This window comes from Lissotriton vulgaris, chromosome 7 (genome assembly GCF_964263255.1).
Source record: "Lissotriton vulgaris chromosome 7, aLisVul1.2, whole genome shotgun sequence".
Lineage (NCBI taxonomy): Eukaryota > Metazoa > Chordata > Amphibia > Caudata > Salamandridae > Lissotriton > Lissotriton vulgaris.
The window spans coordinates 358,420,965-358,443,955 of record NC_141695.1 but is presented as its reverse complement, the minus strand read 5'-3'; the positions used below and the strand labels follow the sequence as shown (position 1 = coordinate 358,443,955).

Genomic DNA, 22,991 nt, shown 5'->3' with positions numbered 1-22,991 from the left:
TTATCCAGGCCATTGATTAACTCCCAGAGCTTGCCTTGGTCCTTTGATTGAGAAGGGTCTTCCATTGTTGTGGTGCAGAGTGGTCATGACACTGCAGGTAGTATGAGGCAAGAGGAGAAGAGCACAGGAGGTGGTAATGGAGAAGGAAGTCTGGTTGACCATATCACCTCATCAACATCCTCCTCATCAGCACAGCTTTAGATGTTCCATGGCATACCAGGCAGTATGGCTCCCAAGAGATAGATTTTTTAGGCACGTCTGCAGCTATCAATATAGGAAATTGTGTAAAGTGACACAGCTAACTTCTTACAGGGCTCTCAGAGTGAAGACTACACAAAAGATGGGAATAGCTACGAAAAAAGCCACAAGGCTTCTGGTCCTCTCCTAGGAAATGCTTAAAAAAGATGCTTAACGAACCCAAACCAAGCCCCACAGAGTACACTTACTTGGCACTTGGACGGATCTCTGTCCCATTCTTAAACCACTTGACTTGCAGGTCCGGGTTGCTGGCTTCAATGAACATTTTGATTTTTTGGCCCTTGTCCACCTGGTAGCAGTCTTCAAGTTTCTTTGAGATAGCTGGAATGGAATTAACAACGCCCATCAGGTAAGGAAAGGAGACTTGATGAGTACAGAAACAACGTACCTTTCAGACACTCCTAGCCTCTCACGGGTAACTTTCTGTGAGTCACATACGATTCTCCTGGCTGCAGTTTTTATGTTCCCGAAACACTGCTGCATGTAGTGGACCGCCCACTGCTGCCACTCAATCAAAGGAGCAAATGCTTTGACAGAAAGACATTGCTACCAGGATTGAGCAGCACTGAATATGCAGAATGTGTGGCTCGCTTGATGATGTGTTTGAGTGACAGGATGACACACATTGCACTCTTGTATGATGCATGTAGGTCCCTGCAGTGCCCTGCGAGCAGTTCCCTGCAGGTGCACAGCTGGGATAGCCATGCTGTCATTTTCACAGTGGGCTGCAATCAAAAGGGCTAATCGTAATTTGAGAGCAGGGTGGGCTGCCATCGCTCAACCAAGCGCCCATGGCCCCTTTCTAGGCATGGCCTCTTGCACTCTGGGGCAGGTCTGAACATCTTTGCCAGGGATGATTTTGATTTCCACAACGATGCTGCTGCAGTGCCAGGAAAAGGTATTATATTTAGGCATTAAAGCGATCAGGTGTGTATACAATTTCATATACCCACCCTTTATAGCACTAGGAAATGAGCTCTGTGTCCGAGCAGTACTTTCCAACGTGCAGGTTTAAGTGAAAACATTAAATATGGAGGCATTTGTGATGGCTAACACCCACATTCCCAAATGACTATCATTTGGACTTCTCGAAAGTGTGAGTGACATTGTCAACATGGCATCGGCTGATGGGAGTGCACCCAGTGCCTTTTGCACGTGTGCTATCTTGAGGGCTGATACAAAATTTGACTGGCACGTTCACTAAGCAATGGCTGAAGGGGATTGACAGAAAGCCCCTTTCTATTTTGTATGTATTATTTACATATTATTTACAGAGGACCTAACAAGACAGATCAACTGTTCTTCATGCCAGAGCTAAAATAGTGCTACACAGGGAAATTAAATGTGACGTTCCGGAGAGACCAGAGATAAAATTATTTGTTTGATGCTCCAAATGTATATAGTATGATCTACAGTGTGATCGGCTCCACAGGAGAGCATGGAATAAATTCTTTCAGGGACAAGAATCCTCACCCACCAAGTGGCATGCTTCATCATATTGTTCTGTCCCAAGCTAGGCTGGCGGTGCAATGCCTAGCGGGCCCTTTAACGGGCGCTCTTTAATTAGGATCTTGTCACTGTCCATATTAAGTGCTCGTGTGTCAGTGATAATAGTGGGTTTAGTGTCAGATAGATTCGAGAAATAAAACTGTCTATAGCTCCCCTAGGACTTTAGACCTTTATTTATGGGAACTGCGGATATATGGCAAGTTTAAAAACACAGACTACCAGTTGAGCCTGTGGTGTTCTGTGGTCCCTGTCCGATGGTTGACATGTTTCAAGCTCTATTGACTCATATGGTCAAGCGGCGTTTTCTCAGGACCTTTTGGTTAAACCCTACTATATACGAACAGTGCCAAAGCCTAAAGTGATGTGATTATTCTGACGGACACAGTACTATATGTGTCATACCAGATAAGTTATTCCTACTTTTGGTGACTCAAGTGTTCCAAGCAATATACCCCTTTATTTGAGACCTCTCTGGCCCTTTAGAATATTGATAGCTTGGCTCCCATGGACCTGAGTTTCCCTTGTGCAATATTGAGTGACTAGCACCAGTAAGGGATATATATTGCTTAATATCCGTGTATTCGGAGCTCTACTTTTATCTGTTATTTGTCTCCTTACCAACACTCTTTTTGATCTCCACTCTGGCCTTCTTGAGGCGCTTGAGCATGCCTCGGAGGTCAGTGACTCCATACTGGAAAGCGATTCTCTCATACTCGCTGGGCTTGGCACCCTTCAGCATCTCCCATACGTCTGGTGGAATTCCCTCCATCCCTTCTTCCTCTTTCTTTTTCTCCTTTTCTTCTCTAGAGGGAGAACAAGTAATATGTCACTGTCGCTCTCTGGACATAAACATCTCTACGCCAGTTGCATCAGAAAAACTATGTCAGGGTAGCAGAGAAACTCCTCCCACATGAATTATTTAAAACAGGGTGCAAACAGCTATTCCCTTTCTGCAGTCAATCAGTGACATCCTGAAGAAGAAGGCAAACTTTGAGAATGTGCAAAAGTTTACGACCAGATGTGTAAATCTATTGCATCTCCTCCCTTTTACATGAAACATGGACTTCTTGTACATTAGACAAACCTGCAAACTCCACCCCTTGTATTCAGTAGTGACCTCCTTCATCCTGGAGAAATGAGGGACATCATATCTCCAAAAGGAACAAACAACCTGGAGAAACTCTTAGCCACTTTACTAGATGAAAAATCAATGTGTTCTAGATTCCTCTCACCTGGTGGAAACAGTCACTTTGCACCGCGCCCAAAGAAAATTGCCACATGCCAACTGGAGAAACCAGCAACGTTTTTCTGCATGGGGAACCAGTCACATTTCCTTCCTGAGGGAAGGAGCCACCCACTTCCACATGGAGAGACCATTGGTCATCTCCCACTTGGAGAAACTAGTAAGACCTTACCCCCTGAAAGAACCAGTTACCCGGCAAAACATAGAGAAACCAGTAATCACGTTTGATGAAGGGAAATCAGTGACTTTGCCCTACAAGGAAAACCAGTGACCTGGTGTGACATGGAGATACCAGTGACCTGGTGTCACATGGGAAACCAAGTGGCAATGCCCCAGATGGGGTATTTACTGACTTCATGCCATGTGGAGAAACCAGACCCTTCTGAAGTATGGGAAGACATAAACGAGCAGATGGGTAAAAAGGAAATGCTTTTATCTGGCACTAGCCAGTGACCACATGTCTCTTACAGAAACCAGTGACCTTTTCACACGTTTAAAATAAAGGAATGTTTCCCATCCTGGATGAAGGTGTTTTCTATTTTTCGATGAACAAACCTGGCAAATATGCCCATTTGGAGAAACCAATTATCTCTTACAACTTGATAAACTAGTGACCTTTTCCCACGTGGCCAAGTCATTGACCTAAAACCTACAGAAGCCAATGATCAACGAAAGACAATGGTTGGTTGTACCTGAACAAACTAGCGGCCTCCTGTCTTCCGGACATCTGTGATCGTTCACAGTTAAAGGCATCAATTGTCTTATTTCCATGAAAAAAATTCATGAAGGAAAAAATGTATACACCTCATGCTTATGAAAATCACAATATTTTAATCCTACCACATGGAAATTCCCTCATGTGAAGTAATAAACGACCACCTGCAAATAATAATGCTATGCTGAGTGCTACATGGTTATCCCTTACACCAAAATAACCTTTTATCTGACTGTCCATGACCATCTTCTTTAATAATCCTTAGCAAGATCTCTTTGCTATATTGCTTATACATAGCATGGCTTATAAGTGCTGAAGAATATTTCTGGATGCACCATTTCTCTCTGCACTCAGTGTGATCGAGTAGGCGCTGTTCTCCGGCTTATATTTTCCATCAGATCTCTCTATAATAATTAAGTAACTATTGTTCCAAGGTACGGATTAGAAAGACCAGGATACCATCTCCCCATGCACAAGTAATCCAATTATGGGTGAAGGAAAGACATTAATACACTGCTCTTTACCTTTTCTTGAGTAAGGCACTAAAATCCAACTCTCCAGCATCTTCATCCTTTGCGTCCCCCCTGAAACATGGAGTGAAATTATATTAGACAGGCAGATGCTCTGCGGCGGCGTCACCTCCAATGCATAACCTTTTCTTTCAGACTTAGCATCATGGGGAATTCCTTCTGCTGTGCCCCGTCAGCCTCCAGCTGCCTGCCAATTCTTTTATTGAACATCAATTGTTACTCCTGCTATTCACATCCATCATGTAGCTGCCTTGCTCCAGTCATGCTCCATATTTCTCCAACTGTTCATCTTCTTCCTCCACCTGTCTCCAGTCTCGGGTCTCTGCTGACATCTTCCTCCATCTTGACCTGTCTTTCCCCAAGTGTCACCATTGTCCCCTATCTCGATATCTTTTTCCCCATCGTCCTTTAGGTATCCTCATCTTCCTCCATCTAGACCTGTCTTCCCTCGTCTGTTTCCATCTCCCTCCCTCTGGCCCTCCATATATATCGAGACCCATCTTTCTCTGTTGTCCTCCCACTGTCTCCACATTCCTGCAGCTAACCCTCTTCCGACTAGCCAAAAGTCCTTCATCTAGAGATTATCATTTCTTCCCATTTTATCCTACTGCCTCCTTCTTCTCTTAGCTTGCTCCACCTACTTCCTCTACCCTGCTTCTTTGTATCCTTTCCCAGCGCTCTTCATTTGTTACCAAGCTTTGTCCATTAGTCCTCCACCTTAGTCCAGTGGAGCCCATCTTCTTCATCTGCCTTGCTTCCTGTCTCCCTCTTGCCACTAGCTCTCCCCATTTTCTTAATCTGCCCTCGAGTTCCAACCATCTCTCGACCGCCTCCTTACCTCTTTCTTATTCTTCCTCAGCTATCCCCATCTTTGGCCATTTGTCATCCTTCTTCCCCACATCCCCGCTTTTTTATCTGTCCATTATCTGTCAACATTATTCTGTTACTCATATCATTATTCTTTGCTGTAGCTATGCTGTTGTTCTTGTTATTCATATATTTGTAGAGCACACAATCTGCCACTGGAATGGCATTGCAGACTTTTGCCATCTGCTATGACTACCTCTAGCCGGATTTCATTTCCTCCATTTTGTTCTTGTTTTACTCCATCTTGATTCTATTACCTTTCTCCAACTATTTCACTCGGTGGTTTCTATCAGTAGAAAAACGTTTGCTCTTAGTCTGGGCTTCGGTCCCAACTTCTACAATAAAACAATGCGTAGACCCAGCAGTGGGTTTCCTACATCATCCTTGAAAGAGCATGCTGGGAATGCAAGAGCCGGCTGTGAGGGCTGATGTGTGGATGTTGCTGTAGAGAACTCTGTACAAGCTGTGGGTGATATCTACATGCATATGGTGCCTGCCTTTTAGTTGTGAGTACCAGTCGCATTCTGAGCTTTAGGAAAACGGAGGCTTTCCAGCTCTCAAATAGGCTGGATTGCGCATGGGGACCGACAGACAGACGTTACTCACTCTGCTATTGCCTTGACGATTTTCCCGCGGGCGGGGGGGAACAGGATATTCTTAACTCTAGAAACTTTAAAGACTAATCTGGCGTTCCTTTACAATCTCATATGAATATGTTTTTTTATAAAAACATTTTTTGAAACAGTGGTGTCAAGCATTTTAAATCCTGGCTATAGATATCTGGTGGTTTCGATTCTTATGATGAGACCAGCATCTGTTAACGACGCATGTCACTTTGTACTAGTGGGCTAAAACAGACTTGTTTTGTGCACATTTTTCTAGATGTACTATAAATTCTTTATGATTTGATGATCACATGATGCATCCTATGTTGACTATCTAATTCTGTGCAAGTCTTCATTATTGTAAAATGTTCAGATAGTGTAGAGTTAATTAGAATATAAAAAAAAATGTTTTAATTTGTTATACAAGAGAGGTTACTGGTATGTTGGAGTACACTTAGAGACAGATTTTTTTAAGTTTTACCCAATGCAGAGAAGCAGGCACAGATGCTGTACTGCGATGTGTGACAGGGAGGGAGCAGATGAGCACCACATCTACAGAGATATGAAACTCTCTTCCCCTCTTACTAGCACCAGTGCAGAAGTTTGCTGCCGAGCACCACACAGACACTTTTGCTCCCCAGTGCAATGGTATGTGCGTACTGCTCGCATTGGTTATGTCCTGGAAGGGTTCACTTCAAGTACAAAATACTATCCTTAGACTAATTTTAAAACTTTTCTTGCTTTGTATGTGTGCTGTTCAGTGCAGCACACATGCCAAGTTAGAAAAGGAGAAATGAAAGCATTTTTCCTTTAACGCATGCTTTCAAGTGGTCCTTTTTTGATGCAAAACTATGTCTACTATTGTTAGTAAATAGGGTTTTGAGTAAAAAAGCATGGGTGGTTGCATGGAAATGCCCACGTAATGCGCCCTTATGCTAAGAAACGCAAACCAGTGCCTCGGCTGCTTTGTAATACTTTTAGGCAACAAGTTTTGCGCTAGAAAGCGAACAACAAAAAAACATTTTGCGCTGGTTTGAGTCACTTTTGTGACGCAACACAACACAAAATGTTTGGAAGTCTGGCCTTAGCACTGTACGATTTAACTCCCATTCTACCTCAACACTTTCCTCAGCAACAGTTTGTTCGGACATTGGTTTAGGGCTTACACTATGAGAGGGAGAAGGATCTTGTAATGTGTATGCTTTTATCAGCCAATCCTAGTGCCCCAGTGCTTGCGTGGCACTTTCAGGATGGTTGGGATATTTGGGGACATCCAAAAAAGTCTTTACTTGCCAACTATAGGTTGAGAAAACATTGAGGGGAGAAAAGCAAGTGGAATTCTGGAGGAACCACTCCAGAAGCCTATTAGCAGAAAGCGCTGTATTGCAACTTCCTAATTCCACTGCTGTCCTGCCCGGCATAGGCAGAAGAGTAAACTTACCCTTCCAATTGAATAAAAGTCAGAGTAATCAGATTGGTTGAAAGAACGAGACGCCTGCAAGAGACCATTCCAACTAGGATGCAAATCACTATCATGTGGGTCCAGCTATGTATAGATCTACGAAGGAGCAAAATCTAGCCCGTCAGCAAGTCTCTCTTTTGCCCTAAACCTATATATCAACTGAAGACCCAAATGATCCATAAGCTAAAAGTAACTATATCTTGAACCAAGCGGTATCACTAGATACTGATTCCAGAGACAAACTGATGGCAGCCGAATTTTGAACTGGGGACCCAGCAGGGTCGGACGTTTCCTCGGTGGGCTGCCGGCATGGGGGACGGTTTTAGACCCCCGGGGGGCTGTTTTTGTTATCGCAGCATAGCTGCAATATCGGTCGCCAGCAACGAAAGTGGCACAATGCTTTCCACTAGCAACCCCTCATCCCCATCCCTGGGGCCAACCGAGCTCTTTGCCAGGGCCGGTTTTGGTTCCCAGTCTAGACATGGGAACCAGGTTTGTGTCTCAGCGTCAGCTTATCATCCTGTGTTTCTGGGCAAATTACTTAATCTCCCCATGCCTACCAAAAAAATGAATGTATCCTTCTATAACATAACTAGCGCTCATGTAAAGCGATCCAATACCTTCGGGTTGAGTTAGCGCTATATAAAGCTTTTTTTAAAAAGCAATGCGTGACGATCTTCACTTACGCTCGTTTGAAAGCTTGTAGGATGTTGCCGGTGTCTGCCGCTGGTGCTATGAAGAGAAAAGGCCAAAAGAGATGTCATCAGCAGTGAAGGCTCGGGTCATTCTGCCTCAAAGTGCAAGCATTAGGTGATGGTAGGTTAAATCTCAGCTTGAAGGCGACCAGAGGCAGCGTTCAACATCTTTAAGAAGTAATACTATGGCCTTGGATGGAATAAGTAAGTGGAGCATTGAGGAAACCTACCTAAACGAACATGAGTTTTCACCTAAAGGAAGACCATCATCATGGGACTATATCATCGCTTGTACCTGTACAAATTGAATTCCCCACTGGTGTTTTCAGTAAGCGACCAGCATTAGGACGTCAGAATTTAACAAATATATTGTACCAGTCTCAAAGTGATGACAGTAAATGACTGTTCTGATTAAGGGCCGATTTAGAGTTTTAAGGACGGTTACTCGGTCACAAACGCGACGGATATCCAGTCTGCCTTTTTAGGAGCATCTTACGATATAACGCGCTTGTACTATGGCGGACAGGAAAAACGTCACGTTCGTTATAGAGTAACCCATCCGTCAAACTCTAATCAAGCCCTAAGTTAAGATGAGCGGCACAGTTATCACAAGATATCAATCAGTGCACCACGTGGGTCCCTGGGGATGTTAGGGTTTTTCAAGTATTTGAACTGGCTAATTTTCGACATTTTTTACATTTGGTAACTTTAAAAAATGTTGTAAAGTTGTTTACTGATTTTCAAAGGTTTTTCCTTAATTTTGCTTTGGAGAATATTATTGAATTCTCATGGTTACGAAAATAAACATTATTCAATGCAAGTAAAAATCACCAATGCACCATGACAAACCTCAAATTTATGTGCCAGTGCATTAAAGTTTGGCCATGGCTGCCTTGGTGCCATTGTTGAGTTGAACTGCCAAACCTCCTTAGGTTTCAGTTTTTACTCAACCCTAAAGTCTTTCAATGTATGTTTTTTCAGACATTTGTGGTTTTGCAGAGTCTGGAACTGTTTCGCGTGGGCTCTGCTGTCTCAACATGATTGTGAATGTTCATCTGCCATATAAGCCAGTACTCAACCCTAGGCTCCTAAACTGCAGTTAATCTGGGTTTATCATCTCTATTTCATTCTTCTTAGCCTCAGGTCTTACCTTCTACTTCGACATTGAAGGACCAGCTGTCGCACTTGTCCTTTGATGTGACTTCACATCTGTATCCACCGGCATCTGCAATCGTTGCTTTTCCAATCCTTAGCTCATATGTGTAAATCTGTAGGAAAAGGATTGCAACAGAGTATCGTGATCAATGACTGACTAAGACATTTAAAACATACATACTACTCCTGCACTTCTTATCACTGCAACTGGATCACAGTGTCACAGCAGTCTACCACTTTAATGCTGCTGAAGGCGATGAAGCAGCCAGGGAAGACTCTTGTCACTGCTACAATCTCACATAATTGCACCAAGAATTTAAAGCAAAGCTTGTTGTGCGGTGAGGCGATGCAATAAGATGGGAAATTTACCACTCATCTAGCCGCAGTGATGGCAGCCACTGTTGTGTGGCAGGGCATAGTAGAATCAGACCCCAGGGATTGTACAGACACTTTAGAGTCACTGATCTGAGTGACATTGTTCACAAGTACAAGGAAAAGTGATCTATGTAGGTATCCACTATATTCATTTGCTTGTGAGTTCTGTAGACATGAATCTCATAATCACTCTAGTGTCTGTGTTCCTAAAAACACTTGGCTGTAGATCATGGCTCGTGAGTTGTAGATCACAGCAACTGCCTAATATGGCTAGTGTGAGTTTTCCTATTAGAATATGTTTTGGGACAAATATATAGAGTAATATGTAGACCAACGAGAGACGCAAATTGTGGTGCTTCTCAAATTAGGTGTCCCCATCAAGAGTAAGCTCAAGAGCATATTGTAAGATTATAAACATGGCATACCTTTTGCAAATGAATCAGGTATATTTAGCCTAGGTGTGGGGTATGAAGGCCCACACACGGCAACCCAAACTATGGCTGAATATTACTCCTCCTCTAGCTGCTTGGGAATCCATTTATCTTGGTAGCATTTGGGTCCTTAGTACTACACCACCGTAGTACATCACTAAGAGGCAATGTTTCAAAGATGCTAGCAACAGATACATAGTCTCATCTTTCCAATCAAAATTGGCTTCTGCACATGATGTGAAATAATAAGGAACCGAGGTCTCACTCCTCATGTAGTCTCTGTTCCACATCAAGATTTTGCTGTAGGATATGGTGCAGTAGTAGTCCCAGAAACAGGAATTATGTTTCCCATTGATTGCTGTCAGTGTTTTAAAGAACTTTTTCTGTGAAATTCTAGAGATTTTTGGTGCCCAGCTTAATGGCGAAATGCAGTCACTCCAATTCATAACCTGGGTTTTAAATATGAACTTAGATGTGTAGCCTCAGAAGGTTCTCTAACATATCACTGTTTAAAACTATTTATTGCACCTCATCTCCCTGGGAAGTACTCTGTCCAGTTTAGGTAGTAAAAACTATATTTGGAGACTCCATTTTATTTTTAAATGCATTATTTAAGTGCTAGTTTGCTTACGGCAGCAAAGCAGAAGTTAGAGAAAACTCCGGGGATCCTTCAGTGCAGAGTCTAGGCAGTCAGAGTCAAAAAGAAAACCACAACATTTCATGAATACATCCTGCTGCTTAAAGAGAAGCCATTTTGCGCTGATCAGTTGGAAGGCAAAATGAGTATGTTACATTATACCAACAAAATTGGCTCAAAAGAAGATGGAGAGTAAGATGCAGGGAGTTCTGAACCTTTTTCAGGGTGCAGGCCATGCTGAGATTGGCCATTCTTCTAGTAATCTTTGTACAAAATATCCATTTCAAAAACTTCTAGACTGTGTCTGTTCACAACCCTTGTCTTTTATCCACAACCTATCTAAGAGTGGATCCAGAGCATGTTGGCTTCTGTTGGGATGGAGAAAGTTTTCCTGCAAGGCCCCGGACAGGATGTGCGCCTGTCTCAAACTCACCATAGCAAGCTGTAGCTTGTTGATCACTATCTTGTTACACACGACGATTATGCATGTGCACTGGAGGTACTTTTTGACACAATTTAAGTCATAAATAGCAGTATTGTGTTTTAGTGAGGCAGTCACTGTGTACTCTCTTTATCAAGTTACTATTGGCAGCTGTGTAGGTCTTAAACTGGTAGCACAATACCATTTACTGTGGCATAACAGACCTTTTTTCCTGTCCATGCTGGGGAGACTCACCTACTGGCTTCTTCTGCCTAGATAAATTAGCCTGCAAGTCCCCTGCAACCCGGTTATTCACTCATTTATTTTGTATGTGTGTACCGTTTGCCATGTGTAGAAGATGTTTGTATGGCGTGTGTATAATACAGATTGCTATAGCCATACCGGGATCCATTTTGTATTTGTTGCATTTGAGTAGTACATATATTGGAGGGTTGGAGTAAACAGCAGACAGCAGATGTGAATGCAGGGCTCTTTCCTGGACATTCCGGGGATCCTTTGTAGTGGGCAAGGCTGATGAGTATTAAGAAGAGGAATCAGAGGGCTTCTCTGAAGGTAGGAAGTTCTCTCTCCCATTTCCTTACCTATTCTTCTTTAGAAAAGCTACCTCCCACAGGTTAGCAGGCAGTTATGTGCGTCACCTCGCTTACTTTTCTGCCCTTCTATTTTTTTTTTGTCTTGTAGCACCCACCTCCAGTGCCTAACTGGCCGTTGTGGGCACTGGGTATTTCCCCGGTGGGCCAAAGAGGTGGGAGCCGGTTTTGTGGCAGTGGGGGCCGTTTTTCTTACAGGGGGCCAATTTTGCACCACTGCTCCAATATCGGTCCCCCTGTAAGAAAAGCCAGAGCAGTGCTTCCCGGCTACCCCCTCTCCCCAACCTTCCCCCCAAGGGCCGGTTGAGCAGCAGCAACCTGCCAGGGCAGGTTGCTTTTCCCAGTTCGGCCATGCCCAGCTCTATCCACCTTCCAGCTCACACCTTGTGACAAAAGGACTTGGCTGGACCAGTCTGAGCCGAACTAACAAATGGGCAGAGCTGCCAAAAACTGGTCTCAGAAACTCAACTATTGGAATACACAACTCCTATATGCCTCTTTGTAATAAGATTTCTTTACCAGGAATCTGGGGTTTTTCACACCAGTGGCAACTGAGAAAATTCCTGTTCTCCAGGTTTGGGGCATCCACTGCCAACTCTCAATGCCAGGTTTAGGAACTGAAACATGAGGGCTTTGCCTAAGGCTACCAGGATGGGTTGCCTAGACCCTGTTGAAGGAGAGATCCCACCAACTGCTCAAGAAGGGTACTGGCACTGGCAGTGTGTTTGCATGAGGGAGAAGGAGGCTTTGAAGGAAAACAGGTGAGGCAAGTGAGAAGATGTCCACTGCAGCATTCACCCTTGCCGCTGTGCAAGGTTGAGGCACAGTGATACCAAAGTGACCCCTTTGTGGGAGTGAAAACGTATAGCACACCTCACCACTCTCCTCCCTCATTGACAGAAGGGACAGAAGAACTAGAAACTTTCAAGTTTTACTGCAGAACTAAAAAGCGAAGAAGTCACACTGTGTTGAAGAAGATCAGACTGCAGTATGCTGTTCCCTGCACGAAGAACCAAGAGCACTGGAGGTTAACCACATTGTCGACTAGGCTTAAATCCAACACTTAACTACTTACCAAGGCCATGAGTTTTGTTTGAGTGGGTTGTGTTTGTGAGTGAACACTAGGAAGACTTCAAGCCAAAAGATCCATTGATCTGTGTGCCCCCTATTCCTCCACAGCCTCCTTGACTGAATGCTCTGCTTACCTTGCACATGCACCATAGACAATGACCACCTACCAGACAGCAGGCATGGGGTTGAGTCATGCTCTGTGGGACATGCAAGGCACAGTATGTCAAGTCGCACGGCCATGCCAACGCCATCAGGTGCGGTCTGCACCAGCAAAGAACTAAGTGAGACAGCAAGTAAGGTACTGTTCAGGCCAGGGAGATCCGAAGAAGGGGTAGGGAAGACACAGCAATCGTTAGACCTGCTAGCCCCGTTCAGGGCAGTATTCTCCCCAGAGACTCTCCGTCTACCACATCCCCCAAATAAGGGGGTTCTAGTGACCAGTCAAGGACTAATGCGTACAAATAGCATAAGAGGCTGACCCCCAGAAGTGCCATGGGCTGACTATCATAATCATTGAGACATAACAGTACTAGATAGAATAAATTATTACAGGTGAAATGTTTTGTACTCTATTATTTTGTGTGTGTTTTGATTTAAATACTTATTTTTGCCAAAGAACAACCACTGGCCGGACATTGAATTACTGATGTGTGTTAGTTAACATGTTGATGGCGGAGTCTCTAACTCCACAGCACCTCTTTGATTTACCTTGTACTTCTCAAATAACTACTGTTGTGGTAAAATACTAAGGGGTGTACTTGGTGATCAGTTTTGAGTCCATTAGTGGGGAATAAGACGTAGGATAAAAGTGATAAACTGCCATGATTAACACACTTAGTCATATAAACTCTAACTACCTAAGGACACTCTAAAAAGTTCCCACAGCTGTGTTAGATGTAAAGGTATAGCCTGGTCTACTGGGACACACATTTACTAACATGTTGCTGTCTTTGGAAGGTGTGAGTACTGGGGCAATGACAGTCACATGACAGACAAGTGGCAAACTTGCAGTTCACTGTGACACAGACCTGACAGTTTTTCCGCCTAAAAGGAAATCTACTCATCTCCCAGTAGGTTGCCCTGCCTCTGATGGCAGTACTCACGAAAGGTGGCCCTTTTATGAGTGGCAATAATGCTTTACTTCCCCACCTTCTCCCCTCTCATCAAGGCCCTTAGATAGGGGTACCAGCACCACTACTGTCTCACCTTCTTTTCCTTGTCGAAGCTCTCCTTGAACTGGAAGCGCTGGCCGCTCTTGCTTCCCAGCTCCAGCCACTTGCCCTTCAGCCATTTAATGGTAGGTTTAGCCGGCAGCTTGCTGGAATCCACTTCCGCTGTAACCAGAATATCCTTACCTGCAGAAAGGGGCAAGGCCAACAAACAACAGTTCATATGTGGAGCTTCGATGGTGAAGCATCATTTGCAATCAACAGACTTCCCCTTGCTGTAGCTGCTATTCCAGTGCACCCATTTCCCCACTGCCCTTGCATTAGACCGCTCTTAACGTCTGTGTGATTTCAGATAAACGAAAGAGGCACATCTATACAGCAAAAATTCAAGCTTGCGTACATTAGCCCCTTAGTGAGAGGACAGAGGGACTTGTCTTTATCCCTCTGGTGATAACCCAGGGTTTAAAGTCATGTCCCCTCTTGGTCAAGCCGGAGAAACCAGTCATATATCCTTAGTGACATGTAGTAGGGTCATAACCTAATCCTGAGGTGACAGACATGTGCTTTATGTCCTCAGCGGATTCCAGCAGTGACAAACAGAAGGGAAGGGTCTAGTGCTCATCAGATTAGGTCTGATCATGACTAAGCAGGAAGGTAAGGCACGTCTTCACCACTTACTGGAAGGTGGAAGGTTCATGTAATACCTCCTTGGTGGAAGGATAAAGTACAAGGTAGGAGGGGAATGTCCATCTCCTTTGTGACAGATATGAGTGCTTGTCCTATCCTCTCAGTAACAGTCATGTCATTTCCCCTCAGTAACTTGGTAGGAAGTTCATTCTGCCTATGACAGGCAGAAGGGACTTACCACAGCCAAGCCCTTTAAATGTAATTAAAATGAAATTAAAAGTCTGAAGGGGGGTGTTGTATCCTCTTAGTGTGCGTCTTTCGTTTATCTTGGTGAGACTGTTTTAATAGAACTCCTTAGTGACAGCTGAGTGGATTATGTGATATCTTATCAGTGACAGGCAAGAGGGGAAATCCTTACTTCCCAAGTCAGAGGGCGTTATAGACATTTAAATCCATCATGAATAGGCAGAGTAGGTAAACCCAGAGAAGAGTGACATGCTAGAGGACCTGTGTATCCCCTCAGGTTCAAGGTAGGGGAGTGTGTCTTCTCCCCTCAATGGAAAGGATGGTGGGTGTCTTATCCTTCCAGTAACAGAGTAAATGATCATGTCCTATGGTACTAAGTGCAGCATCACCAATTACTTGGTCTCTGGGTGATCTGTGTAGATCAGGGATTGTGTAAGGTGGTATGTCTTATCCTTTTAGTCGCCAAGGGTAGCAGCATGTCTTATCTTCCTAGTGCAAGGTGGGGATGTGTCTCCTCATCTCTGTAACATGGTGGCTGACATGTTTTATCCCTTTAATGGCAGGGTATGTTTTTGGAAACCAGTGGCCTCACTTTACGAGGACTCGTTCAGGAGAAAGTCTCCTTTATACATTTTCCCTTTAGGGGCTCACTTTTTAGATGGCTCAATCTTTATTGGTCTTAATTGCGAGATGGCTTACTCTTCAGGGCATTAATTATCTAGAGTGCTTTTTTGACACAAGGTTCATTCTTTAGTTAGTTACTCATCAGAGCTCATTGGTGTAACCCCTCTACTAAGGATGCACTAGATTGATGTTCCATTACATAGATGCCATATTAATGACTACTAGTAAGAATACCACTACATCAAATGAGGTAAGTAAAACAGCAAGTGTAACAGGAAAGATTAAAGTAAGGGGACCTGGTAGGTTTACAACTAGGACAAGGGCTTGTGTTCGTTTTGGGCTAAGGAACAGGGTAAGGGATAGTGTTGGGGTTTAGTAAGGTTTGGGTTAGGTATTTTTGGTATGGAATAGGAATAGCCTTAGATTTAGAGTTAGCCTTAGAATTAACCGCAAGAGTTAGGGCTTGGGTTAGGGTGTAAAACTGGGTTTAGATTTATGGTTAGAGAAAGGCTGCGTTTTAGGGTTTAGCATTAGCCCTACGGTTAGGATGCATACCCTTAAACTGAACATTTTCACTGAGGAAGCATTCTCTGTAGTGATAGTTTTGATGCTAAGAATTTCATGTACTTTCGCACCATTTGGGAGGCTGGTAAGGCCACCATTAGGGAGTTCGCCAAAGGCCAGTTGAAACTCACTCACGCGGCGCGTGACTCCGAGCTCACGCGTTTGATGCGCAGGCCACCCTGCTTGAGGCGCTGAACCCCGACGATAGATCGGATGCCCAGGAATGGAGACTGGCGTTACTACGAGACGAAATGAGACGGACCTCTCTGGAAGCTGCCAAGCTTCTTTGACGTTTGTCCGTAGCCCGAGTATGTGGCTGGGGAGACAAAAATGGGAAGGTCCTCCACAGCTTTGCCACCTACCCTATGGCCAACCGTATCATACCCGAGATGACAGATGCAGATGGAACGCTTCACTGTGCCCCAGTAGCGGTTGCCCAATGCTTTGCCTCGTACTACGCGGCCCTTTACTCGGCGTGTTCGCCTGCTCTTTCTCTCTCTGATCTCCTCCAACGGGAAGAGTTTTCTCTTCCACGTCTTAGTGACTCAGATGCGGCTGCGTTGGACCTTCCTCTCACCTCTGAGGAGGTGTTGGGCGCCATTTCGCTCCTAGCGGCTGGGCCGGACGGTCTCCCCCAGAAGTTTTATTCGTCCTTTCGCGATACCCTGCTTCTACCACTTGTGGTGATGTACAAGAAAGCGGCACAGTGAGGCTCATTCCGGCCAGAGACGGATCTCACTACTATCGTAGTGATCCCTAAGTCCCAGCCCCCCTCAAATTGTTGCTCGAACTTTCGTCCCATTTCGCTCATTAATACAGGACTTAAGATTTTCGCTTGCGTACTGGCCAATCGCATACGGCTGCACTTAGGCCAGCTTGTCCACCCTGACCAATGCGGCTTCATGCCTCTCCGAGGGACTAGACACTGTCTCCGACGCCTTCACCTTGCCCTTGAGAACCAACACCTGCTTACCCCATACTTGTCCCTTCTCCTTATTGATTTTGAGAAGGCCTTCGACTCAGTTGACTGGAGCTACTTGGATGCAGTGTTGGGACAGATAGGCTTTGGCACTCCTTTCCGTCACTTGGTGAGGCTACTCTATCACCGTCCTCGGGCACAGGTTCTCGTTACCGGAGCTCTATCCCGCCCCTTCCCCGTTGGAAGGGGTACGCAGCAGTGATGCTCCCTCTCCCCGATCCTTTTCGCTCTGGCTATGGAGCCGTTTGCGTGCCTTGTCCGCAGTGACCATTCCTTGACTGGCTGGAGGTGGCCCGGCCTAGCGGAGGATAAAATGGCGTCATACGCGGACGGTGTGTTGCTGTTCCTGGCAGACCCAGCCCGATCGGGACCTCGCTGCCTTCGGGCATTGGCTACTTTTGAACGGGCCTCTTGCTTGCGGCTTAACCCAACCAAGTCCGTCCTTTTCCCCTTACACTTATTGCGCGAATGTTTTGACTGGCAGTCGTCGATTCCGCTTCGGCGGCTGTCTTTCAAGTATGTGGGGATCTCGTTCTCCCTCCTCCCTGACCTTGCATGGGAACTCAATGTTACCCCGCTGGATATGCGGGTCCGTGCAGACCTACTTAAATGGCGCTCATTGCCGCTCAACCCCCTGGGCAGGATTGCCCTGTACAAAATGATGATCTTGCCCCGTTTTTTGTACATGCTCCAGAACACTCACCTCCGCCAGATCTTGGTTCCGGGACATGGATGGCATGGCCATTAAATTCCTTTGGGGGGTCGGAGGTCCAGGCTGGCCCTGGCCCAATGCCGAATTCCACCTTTTGATGGAGGTCTCGGAATGACGAACCTTTACCTGTACTACCTAGTGACTCGTCTCCTCACGATTCATGACTGGTTCAATGGCGACTGGTCCGACCCAGCGTATCGCTTGGAACTTCACATCTTGGGCTTCTCCTCTATCTAGGGGATGCCTTATGGGACCACGATTACCCGAACTCTACCCGAGGTCACAGGCGGCGTATTTACTGGCTTGGCGTGCATCACTTTGTCATACTCAATCGGCAGACAGGCTGACTAGCTACACTCCCTTGTGGTGTGTCACTAGGCTTCGTGAAGTCGCCTCCCTGTCAGGGTTCCGTCAGTGGGATCTCATTGGGGTAACCTTGTTGGGCGAGGTCTGGAGTGGTACTCACATCCAATCCTTTCAGGACTTACAGACCAGACACTCCCTCCATCCCTCTCAATTCTTTCGATATTTGCAACTGAGTCAATCCCTTCACTCCCACATTACAGATGCCACGTCCCTGCCCGAATATAGCCCGCCCGAGGTGCAAGTTCTGACTGGGGATTTGGGGAGCGGTGGAGTCTCTCAGATTTATTGTTCCCTCACTAACAATACCCCCAATTCCCTTTCCCTACTCCGCGAGAAGTGGGAGGGTTAGCTTGGGGCTCTGGAGGATGAGGAGTGGCGGGACCCTGATGGCCCCCAGGACGACTGCGGTATCGGCGAGACTCCACCTGGTCCAAATCTACTTCCTGCATGCTGCATACCTTACACCCCTGCGTATCTACCGTGCTGGGCTTCTGCCTGACTCCCACTGCCCCCGCAGCTCCCAACCCCACGCAGATTTTTACCATATAGTTTGGTTGTGTGCTGTGATTCAGAGATATTGGGAATCTTTAACGCAAGAGCAGGCAGGGGTCCTGGGTTGGGAGGTGCCTCTTGATCCCATCCATGTTCTGCTGGGCGTTACTGATGGATAGGATGGCTCCAGGGCTGAGAAGCTCTTCCTCAACACGGCATTGGTGGTCGCCAAGAGGGACATTGCCGCGCATTAGCTGGACACTGCTTCTCCAACTCTAGGACGCTGGCGTCGGGGGTGTATTGGTGCGCTGCGCAGGAGCGGTCTTTAAATATAGCCACGGGGTGCCCTGAGAAATTTCACCGCATGTTGGATAAATGGGTCGGGGTACTCGATGATTGAGATGGCGTGGTCCGCTCTTCGGATTCATGTGGATAAGCTATTGTTGATTTCTTTATGCAATCTTGCTGTCACTGTGATGTGTTTTCTCCCTATTCTGAAAATGTACAATGTGGCTATGAATGGTGCTGTTTGTTGTTCCATCCAAAACTCAATAAAATTGGTTGTCAAAAAAAAGAAAAGAATTTCATGTAACATACAGCCTGATTCATCATTCTCCCGTTTTGCGAGCCCCTAATAGCGATTCATAGCGAATCGCTATTAAGGACTCGCAAAACGGGATTCATGTAGAAATTGCATGAAGAAATGCGATTCCTACATAATCCTTATTTGCGATTAGCAAATTGCTAATCACAAATAAGGAATAACTCGCCATTCATTCCTATGGGCCAGGCCCATACAGCCTTATTCATGAAGCCGAAATCGGCTCGCAAAGGGCCAGATTCTGAGAATCTGGCCCTTTGCGAGTGCGATTTTTGCATTTGGGACTCATCATCCCAAATGCAAAAATCGCTAATTGCGATCTCGCAATTTTGCGAGGAATTACATTTAAGGAATCTCTATTTGAGATTCCTTAAATGCAATTCATCATCCAATTTTGTTTTGCGAATTCGCAATTTCTGGCCGCAATTTACCGCGAGGTCAGACCTGTGGTAAATTGCGAAAACTCAGAAAAATGCTTTTAAATGCATTTTTCTGAGTTGCATGTTACACACACACATGTCCTTTGGACATGTGTGTGTGCAACACCTGTGTAAAATTTCATTTGAGGGGTGCTACAGGGTGTCCTTTGGACACCCTTGGCACCCTTCAAATCGCAATCTTATTTGCGATTAGCAAATTGCTAATCGCAAATAAGGAATACTCCCCATTCATTCCTATGGGCCTTTTGGCCCATAGGAATGAATGGCGAGTTATTCCTTATTTGCGATTAGCAATTTGCTAATCGCAAATAAGGATTATGTAGGAATCGCATTTCTTCATGCAATTTCTACATGAATCCCGTTTTGCGAGTCCTTAATAGCAATTCGCTATGAATCGCTATTAGGGGCTCGCAAAACGGGAGAATGATGAATCAGGCTGTATGAAATGAATGGGGAGTATTCCTTATTTGCGATTAGCAATTTGCTAATCGCAAATAAGATTGCGATTTGAAGGGTGCCAGGGGTGTCCAAAGGACACCCTGTAGCACCCCTCAAATGAAATTTTACACAGGTGTTGCACACACACATGTCCAAAGGACATGTGTGTGTGTAACATGCAACTCAGAAAAATGCATTTAAAAGCATTTTTCTGAGTTTTCGCAATTTACCACGAGGTCTGACCTCGCGGTAAATTGCGGCCAGAAATTGCGAATTTGCAAAACAAAATTGGATGATGAATTGCATTTAAGGAATCTCAAATAGAGATTCCTTAAATGTAATTCCTCGCAAAATTGTGAGATCGCAATTAGACATTTTTGCATTTGGGATGATGAATCCCAAATGCAAAAATCGCACTCGCAAAGGGCCAGATTCTCAGAATCTGGCCCTTTGCGAGCCTATTTCGGATTCATGAATAAGGCTGTATGTGGTGTATATGGCATATACTATGTAACAGCACACAACGTGGTCACTCTTGAGAAGTAATCTATTAGGTGCTTATTACAGCCTTATTCATGAAGCCGAAATCGGCTCGCAAAGGGCCAGATTTGGAGAATCTGGCCCTTTGCGAGTGCGATTTTTGCATTTGGGATTCATCATCCCAAATGCAAAAATCGCTAATTGCGATCTCGCAATTTTGCGAGGAATTACATTTAAGGAATCTCTATTTGAGATTCCTTAAATGCAATTCATCATCCAATTTTGTTTTGCGAATTCGCAATTTCTGGCCGCAATTTACCGCGAGGTCAGACCTCGTGGTAAATTGCGAAAACTCAGAAAAATGCTTTTAAATGCATTTTTCTGAGTTGCATGTTACACACACACATGTCCTTTGGACATGTGTGTGTGCAACACCTGTGTAAAATTTCATTTGAGGGGTGCTACAGGGTGTCCTTTGGACACCCCTGGCACCCTTCAAATTGCAATCTTATTTGCGATTAGCAAATTGCTAATCGCAAATAAGGAATACTCAGCCTTATTCATGAAGCCGAAATCGGCTCGCAAAGGGCCAGATTCTGAGAATCTGGCCCTTTGCGAGTGCGATTTTTGCATTTGGGATTCATCATCCCAAATGCAAAAATCGCTAATTGCGATCTCGCAATTTTGCGAGGAATTACATTTAAGGAATCTCTATTTAAGATTCCTTAAATGCAATTCATCATCCAATTTTGTTTTGCGAATTCGCAATTTCTGGCCGCAATTTACCGTGAGGTCAGACCTTGTGGTAAATTGCGAAAACTCAGAAAAATGCTTTTAAATGCATTTTTCTGAGTTGCATGTTACACACACACATGTCCTTTGGACATGTGTGCGTGCAACACCTGTGTAAAATTTCATTTGAGGGGTGCTACAGGGTGTCCTTTGGACACCCCTGGCACCCTTCAAATCGCAATCTTATTTGCGATTAGCAAATTGCTAATCGCAAATAAGGAATACTCCCCATTCATTCCTATGGGCCTTTTGGCCCATAGGAATGAATGGCGAGTTATTCCTTATTTGCGATTAGCAATTTGCTAATCGCAAATAAGGATTATGTAGGAATCGCATTTCTTCATGCAATTTCTACATGAATCCCGTTTTGCGAGTCCTTAATAGCGATTCGCTATGAATCGCTATTAGGGGCTCGCAAAACGGGAGAATGATTAATCAGGCTGACTCCCCATTCATTCCTATGGGCCTTTTGGCTCATAGGAATGAATGGCGAGTTATTCCTCATTTGCGATTAGCAATTTGCTAATCGCAAATAAGGATTATGTAGGAATCGCATTTCTTTATGCAATTTCTACATGAATCCCGTTTTGCGAGTCCTTAATAGCGATTCGCTATGAATTGCTATTAGGGGCTCGCAAAACGGGAGAATGATGAATCAGGCTGTTATTCTTTAGGAATCTCATGCATGCGATGACTCACTTTACAGGAGATTTCGCAGTTGGAGGGGATCTCACTTTAGGAAGCTAATTCTTCTTCAGTTGCCTCAAACTTGAGTGGGTTCTCTTTTTGAAGTGGCTTATATAACAGGAGTAAGCGACCAGGGAGGAAATGTGGTCTGGAAGCTAAAGCTGCTGAGTTTGGAACATGGGAGCCAGGTGTGAATCCTGGCCTTGGCTCAACATCCTTTAATTCTGGGCAAATCATTTAATTCACCTGTGCCTACAAAGGAAACAAGGGCCAGATGTAGGTCGCCCAATACCGGTCGTTAACGGCTGAAATAACCGAATTTTGGCCGTTATCGACTGGTATTGGGCTTTCCAGATGTAGGTGCCATTTTTTTTTGGATTCGGTATTTTACTGAATCAGTAATTTAAGGATTCGGTAAAATACCGATTCTTAACATACCGATTCGGTAAATTACCTAATCCAGGATGTAGGGAGCACTTAAGTTAGTGGCATTCCTCCGTTAAGGATTCGTTATTTATAACTAGAAGTTGGTGGTAAATAATGAAAAGCTTTGAAAAAGCATTTTTTTTGGTTTTCCAACAGTGCCATGTTGCAGACATACATGCCCTTAGGGCATGTATGTCTGCAACAGAGGGATGACTTGAGGTGCTACCTTGGGCATGTTGCTGGTTTGCCATTATTCATTCAGTGTTTTCTTTTTTTGGACAGTGGTGACAGTATTTCCAAGTATTGGATTGTGAAACATAGAATATAATGCAAGTACAGGCAGGGTGCCCTTAGGGCATGTATGTCTGCAACATGTGCACCCATACCCAATTGAGGGGTGCAACAGGGTGTCAAAGTGACACACTTCCTACCCTTCAATGTTTCCCCCTTTTACCGAATCGGTATTTACCGATTCGGTAATTGACATTCATTCCTATGGGTCTCCAGGCCCATAGGAATGAATGGCAATTACCGAATCAGTAAATACCGATTCGGTAATTACAAAACTTACCGATTCGGTAATTTTTACAGTAAAATTACCTACATTCCCATTTACCTGTTCTTAAATACCAAATCGGTATAATGATTCGGGATTTAAGAGTCGGGTAAACTGGAATTAACCTACATCTGCCCAAATGTTGTTAAATAGTCCCTAATTTCTATTGTACCAATAACCCTGGTCCACGTCAGCGCTACAAAAAAC

The 22,991-nt window shown here is 44.7% G+C and overlaps 1 protein-coding gene across 2 annotated transcripts in view; it reads right to left on the bottom strand.

Moving 5' to 3' along the window:
- The window catches only part of MYBPC2 (myosin binding protein C2), a 235,683-nt gene that overhangs the window by 104,942 nt on the left and 107,750 nt on the right, over positions 1 to 22,991 (bottom strand). For both annotated transcript variants that reach the window (XM_086930242.1, XM_086930243.1), the window contains 6 exons: positions 13,792 to 13,940; positions 9,035 to 9,152; positions 7,876 to 7,921; positions 4,250 to 4,309; positions 2,386 to 2,570; positions 447 to 579 (listed from right to left, as the gene is read on the bottom strand). In XM_086930242.1, the coding sequence (XP_086786368.1) occupies positions 447 to 579; positions 2,386 to 2,570; positions 4,250 to 4,309; positions 7,876 to 7,921; positions 9,035 to 9,152; positions 13,792 to 13,940 (691 nt within the window). The remainder of the gene's footprint in view (positions 1 to 446; positions 580 to 2,385; positions 2,571 to 4,249; positions 4,310 to 7,875; positions 7,922 to 9,034; positions 9,153 to 13,791; positions 13,941 to 22,991) is intronic.